Genomic DNA, 6,196 nt, shown 5'->3' on the forward strand with positions numbered 1-6,196 from the left:
GGCCCTGGCACCGCTCCAGGTCTGTGGCATAAAAGCTTGCCCTCCCCATGGCCTTTCTTCATCTTCGTAGGCAGTCACTGCTGGGACCCTCTGGGTGAGGGGTCTTCTCTCAGTACTGGGTCCCTGGCAGCCTGGAGCCCGAGGTGGGCATTCCCCCGGGGGCCTTGTCTTCATATCTCACTCAGGACTCCTAGTGACTCTCTGGGGCAGGGCAGACCTGCCAGACTTTACCTCTTTACAGGCCTAGACTACTTCTTCCTTCTTTCCCAGAGCGCCTGGTGGATTCGAACCTCTGACCTTGTGCTTAGCGGGGCTCAGACTGCTAAGCACCCACTGCTCCACGGGTGTGAGACCTAGCACTGGTCCCACAGGACTCTCAGCCCAGGACACCCTGATGGCCTTTTATTCTGTGGTGAGTCGGAACTGCATGCACCCCACAACTTGGTCTCTCTGGATGTGCGTCGCCCAGAACACTCTCTTGTGCTCCGGATGAGTAGGGACCAAGGGTTGTATCCTTTGCTTCCAATCTTCACCCACTCTGCTGTGCAGTCTCCTGGCCACTTGTCCATTTTTCTCTCTTCTGTCCACACGCAGAGTTCTCCCTTCCTTCTGGCAGGAGCATGCCCTGGCTTGGCCTCTGGTCAGAAACCTTTGTAAGCCATCGTTGACTGTGTTTCTGCTGAACATGGACACAGCCAACCAACCTCCCAGGCAGCAATGTCAACACTGGCCACGCTTCCAGTGTGGGCCAGCATTCCCACCCCCGTTACCTTTGTCTCACGCCGCCCAAATGATGCTGTAGAGTCACTGCTGTCCAGTTGGTCTCTGACAGAAATCACTGCTTAAAAGAGCGGAGGACTCAAGGGAGACAGTCTTTACTTCTCCTGGTCAATGGTTGTTCATTTAAAGGTGATTTCGGGGGATAGTTTAGGGTTTGAGGGGCTCTCAGGGTGGCCATCTCGGGATTCCTCCAGGCTCAGTGGGTGCAGTAAGTCTTGAGTGCTTGCAAACGTGCAGGTCTGTATTTCTCTCCCTTGCTCCCTGGACAGACGGTATGGTCGGGGTAGCTGGGCACCGTCCAGTTCTTCTGATCTCGAGGTGGACGAGGCAGTGGTTCAGGGAGATGGTCCGTCCGGCCGTTGGGCTCCTTCTCTGATTCTTGGGTTTCCTCTTTCTCACAGGGTGCGAGGCGGCGGTGTTTGTCCCAGCCAGAGGCAGGCAGTCCTTCTCATTTTAACCAGAACTCGGAGGAATGGAAGAAGACAAACCAGGAGCATCCCGGGCATCGGTCAACCACCAGACTCAGATGCCACCACCTGGGTGGGACCGCTTCCACTCAGGCTGCTGGACCAGCGGAACCACTTGGTCCTACATCCAAGCTCGGGACCACGGAATCCACTGGAAGAGGGAGATTCTGCACATATGTGATTTGGGCTGCTAACCACGAGGTTGGCAGTTTGAAACCACTAGCTGCTCTGCAGGAGAAAGACCAGGTTTCCACTACTGTAAAGGTGTCTGGTCTTGGACTCCCATAGGGACAGTTCAACCTGAAGGTGAGACGGCACTTAAGAGGGTAAGGTGGGTCTGCTGATGGCTGTCACTCACCCCTTGCTGGCAGCGATGGATAAGGTGACATTTGGCTCAGCCTTAAAGCAGGCCAGGCCGTGCCCATAAAGAAATTATGCCCAGTGGAAAAGGCTTTTTCTGATTCTGATGGAAGAATGTGAAAAAGGCCCTAATAAAATTTCCACAGCCACCCTGTCTGTTCCTACTCCCCTGGGACCAGATCCCCCCTGTATTTGTAACCTCAACACACGGAACGCACAAGAGCCCCCGAAACCAGTTCCCTGGCTAAAGAGAAGTGGGGGGGCGGTGCTAGGTGCACCAGGGTCCTGTTTGAAATGATGACTCAGGAGGAAGCCAGCTGAACTGGTTAATTTTAGGTTTCCTTCACTTGGTGCTAAAAATACCTTGGAAAGAGCCATCCCAGAGGGCCCACTGACCACGGCTCCATTCTCAGAGCTGGAAGCACATGAGCAGTCGGATGGGGAAACTGCTCTCCTGACACAAGCCACGCGCCGCCCAGTGGTCAGCCCTGCCACCCGCACTTGTCCTCGTCAGATCTGGGCCTGACCGGGGGCAAGAGCAGCTCTCTTTGTACCCTGGGGGGCAGCCAGGCGAAGTGGAGAAGGTGGGGGCATAGAAAAGGGCAGCACTGCTCTCGCCTTAGGGGAGACAGGAAAAGCCACTCCTCAGTGCACAGCCACCTGGGAGGTTGTGGGGGAGGATGCCCCCTCTCAAGAGACTCGGTTTACCTGGAGAGACACAACCCCTGGGAGATAGTCTCTGAACTGCTACCGAGATGGGGCACAGACTCTAGAGCTCCGAGGCTGGGGTTCGAGACCTAGCTCCATGGGCAAGTCACTCAGCCTCTCTGTGCCTCGGTTTTCTCAACTGCACACTGCGACCTACCTTGCACCGCCAGGCAGGGCTTGTAAAACACTACCAGCAACGCCTGGCACAATGTTTGCCAGAGGTCCAGGTCTTGCGTGGGGAGCCAGAATCAAAGGGGCTGTGGTGGAAGTGGCCGCCATGGCACATGAGTGCCTTCCCATAAGGGGAAAGGTCGACAGGCTACTGCCATCAGCACGTGGGGGATTTGGGAAAGCTGGAGACAGACACGGATCTCAGGTCCCCCCCAAGGCCACTGAGCACAAAGTCCAACCCGAAAGCAAGCCGGTCCTGGTCCCCTGATCTCCTGGGGTGTCCTGCGGCTGCCTGGCCAGGCTCCCCTCCTGGCTCCCGCGCCCAGGAGGAAGACCAGAGGAAGGAGGGCAAGGCTGGGGTCTTCAGGCAGCCGTCACCAGTCCCTTTGCTGTAGGCTAAGCAGGTGGGTGGGGTGCCCCAGCTAGGAGCAGCGGGCACCTCCTCCGACTCACCACTTTGGGTTTGAATGGCGGCTGGATCTCCCGGTTCTCCAGTTTCTCCCAGTCAATCCTCCGGAAGAAAGCGTGCTCTCTCACGTCCCTCTCGCCCTCCAGCCCACAGCCCAGCCGCTTGGCGGGGTGTTTGGTCATCAGCTAGAGAGGAAGGGGAGAAATGAGATCGCCAGTGGTCACGGCTTTCTAGACAGCTGTTGCTGAAGCCGGCTCGGACCCTGCTACGTGGCCATGCCTTCGCTTATCTGGCACAGCCTGCTCCTTGGCTATGCGTTTCCTTTGCCTGCTCGGCTTCTGTTGGGAGCCTGTGCCGGCTTGGCTTTGGCCTCTGCCTGATGGTGCCCGCTCCGGGGAAGACATTTCAATGGCTGGTGGAGTCAAAGCCAAGTCACAGCTTGTGACGCTGACAAGAACTTACCTTTCCACGGGAAATGTCATGATAAACAGAGACAACCTGCACCTGTGGGCAAGCACAGAGGTGTATATATGCCACAGGCGTCTTTCCTGCTCGCCGTCTCAGAGCTGCGGTGTCTGGGACGCAGCAAGCACTCGGAGCTGGATGTTCTGAGAGTGCCACTAGCCAGAGAGATGTTCATAGCTCCTTGTGTTCTACTGTCTGGGCCAAAACATTATCCATCAAAGGCTCAGGGGTTAGAAAACAGAATGCTGTGGCCAGAATGGGGGCTCTTGATTTTCAAGGGGGCCCTGGAGGCGTGGTGGGTTGTGCCTTAGGCTGCTGACCATAAGGTCTGCAGATCAAACCCACCCGCCGTGCCCAGGAGGAGGCTTTTCAGTCACAGTCTCAGAAATGTATAGGGGCCAGTTCTACCCTGTCCTGTAGGTCCCTGTGAGTCGGCGTTGACCCGGTGGCAGTGAGTTACTGTCCAATGAGGGTTGCAGATGGTTAAGCTCCTGGCCGCTCACCGGAAGGAAGGCTGGTAATTCACACCCACCCGGCAGCTCAGCAGAAGAAAGGCCTGTGGCCCTGCTCCCTTCAAGAGCACAGCTGGAAAACCCAGGGGGCAGCTCGTCTGGGTCCCAGGGGGCTGCTATCACCGACATCAACTCGACGGCGCTTGTGGGACTGCTGTCCCCGGTGGCATAAAGGGTTACGCACTTGGCTATGAACTACAAAGGTTGGAGGTTTGAGTCCACCCAGAGGCAGCTCAGAAGAAAGGCCTGGCAGCCTGCTTCCACAAAGTCTGCCATGAACCCCCCCGCCCCCCGCCGGGGAGCACAGTTTTACTGGGGCTCACACGGGGTCGCCGTGACTCAGAACAGACTCAGTTCCGTGGGGTTGGTCTCTCCAGGACTACAGCAAGCGCCAGAGGAGCCCTGGTGGCGCAGTGGTGACACACCAGGCTGCTGATCCTGAGATCAGCAGTTCAAAACCACCGCCTTTCCAAGGGAGAGATACAGGCCTTTCTACTCTCAGAGTTAAGTGTCTCAGGATCCCACGGGGCAGTTCTACCCTGTCCTGCAGGGTCGCTGTGAGTTGGAACTGACTCAATGGCAGTGAGTGTGGTGCTTAGAACCCTCCTTCTCCTACCATGGCCTGCCCATCACCACCACACTCCAACCCTCAAGGGGTGGAAGAGTCCTGCGCGGGGAGGGTGGGTGGCACTTTTGCCACCTTCTTTTCAGGTATGAGCAATGTGCTTTCCCCATCTATCCACCTTCCACCCCACCCCACCCCACCCCCAAGTCGACTTACTCCTTTGCAGATGGAGACCGCCTCCTTGGACAGGGACTTGGGGTAGGAAACGTTGTGCTCCATTATAGACTGAAAGAGCTCATCCTCATCCTCGCCGTCAAAGGGAGGCTGTCCCAGAAAAGAGCAAGAGAGTACAGGCTGAGGCAGAGAAACGCATGAACAGGTACCCGAAGGTCCAATTGGGACCAAGACCCGGGACGGGATCTCGGCTCCCCTCGGCCCGTGTTCGCTGTTCACATGCCTGCTCATCTGATCGCCTTCCGTTAGGTTGGGGGTTGGGTTTCATTTGCCCTTTGTCCCTCTAGTTATCTTGCCCTGGGCAGCCCCAAAACAATCTTTTGTGCCAATGATAATTAACCCATTAAGCTAGCAATTATGTGCAAGACAATCTCATTAGGATCGGGTTAGGTGGCAGACGGCTTTGTGTTTGGAAGGCGGAGCAGGGAGGGGAACAGGCGCTGAGGCCTTTGGAGTTTGAGCGTGGGCGAAGCAGCCTGGAGAATGTGCCTTCGAGGCACTGCCTCCAGTTCCCACTGTGTCTCGTCCTCAGACGGAGGCCGAAAGCCTCTGCCACCGTCTATCAGGCAGACAACGGGCCCAAACCCCTCCAGTTCCCAAACCGCCCTCTGTGAGTTGATACTGCCGGATAAAGGAGGAGCGTGGGCATTTGGAGGAACGCAAGCATCGCCGCAGTGCCGAAGCAGTGACAGCAATCTGTTTCCCACGCTCTTTCTACAGGTCAGGGCTGAAGGTCGAACCGTCCTGCCGCCTCTCCTTCAAGCCTCACAGTAATCCCACGATGCTTTCCCAGCTCCGCTGGATCCATTTTACAGCTGCGATCACTGAGGTTCTACCACGTGCTTTGGCCAAGTTACAGAGCTGGGGTACAGCAGAGCCAGGAGTCTAACCAGCCTCTCTGACTTGGGGGCCTGGGCTCTCAACTGTCCTGTGCATCGCCATCCCAGGGGTTAGAGAGCCTGATGTGCCCACAGTTAGACAGGGAAGAGGACCCCCGGGGGTGCCACGTCCCCTCAGCATGTAGCGAGGACCACTCTGGCTCGGGCGACCGGGAGGAGGCTGGTTCACACGCTGTGCAGCAGAGTGAGGCACTCTGATAGTAAGAGGGGCTGGGATGGTGCGGGCCTCCTTGGGTAGACAGTGGCTTGTGGCTAGACGAAACAAATGGGTGGCAGTTCTCAGCCGAATTGGGTGCCATGATTGTCTTGCACTCCTCTCCTCTTCATGCCCCCCCCCCCACACACACACACAACTTCCTGTACCCTCGGGGAATCTTTACTCCTGTCACTGTCTCTGAGGGGTCATCTCTCTTGACTACCATATACCAAGTGATCTTGAATGAACATTTGCAAATCTAACATGATTAACAAGGTATACCATGTATGGGCCATCACAGTAAGGGAAGGAAATCTTAAAGAACTAGAGGAGAGTTTTGTGGTTCATCAGTGCCACGCTGCACCCTGGATTTATCCTGTTCCGTGAGGCCCTTCTAAGAGGGACTGTCCAGTTGTCTTGCTGGTGGACT

General features: G+C 56.6%; 1 protein-coding gene across 1 annotated transcript in view; it reads right to left on the minus strand.

The window, feature by feature from the left end:
* Nucleotides 1-6,196, minus strand: part of PRKCA (protein kinase C alpha) — a 74,353-nt gene that overhangs the window by 6,839 nt on the left and 61,318 nt on the right. Inside the window, exons 12-13 of the mRNA XM_013005838.2 lie at nt 4,654-4,761; nt 2,940-3,080 (exon numbers count right to left, since the gene is read on the minus strand). Coding sequence (XP_012861292.2) covers nt 2,940-3,080; nt 4,654-4,761 — 249 coding nt within the window. The remainder of the gene's footprint in view (nt 1-2,939; nt 3,081-4,653; nt 4,762-6,196) is intronic.

The sequence above is a fragment of the Echinops telfairi genome, unplaced genomic scaffold (genome assembly GCF_000313985.2).
Source record: "Echinops telfairi isolate 266 unplaced genomic scaffold, ASM31398v2 ScPeMD7_7458;HRSCAF=8496, whole genome shotgun sequence".
In the NCBI taxonomy this organism is placed as follows: domain Eukaryota; kingdom Metazoa; phylum Chordata; class Mammalia; order Afrosoricida; family Tenrecidae; genus Echinops; species Echinops telfairi.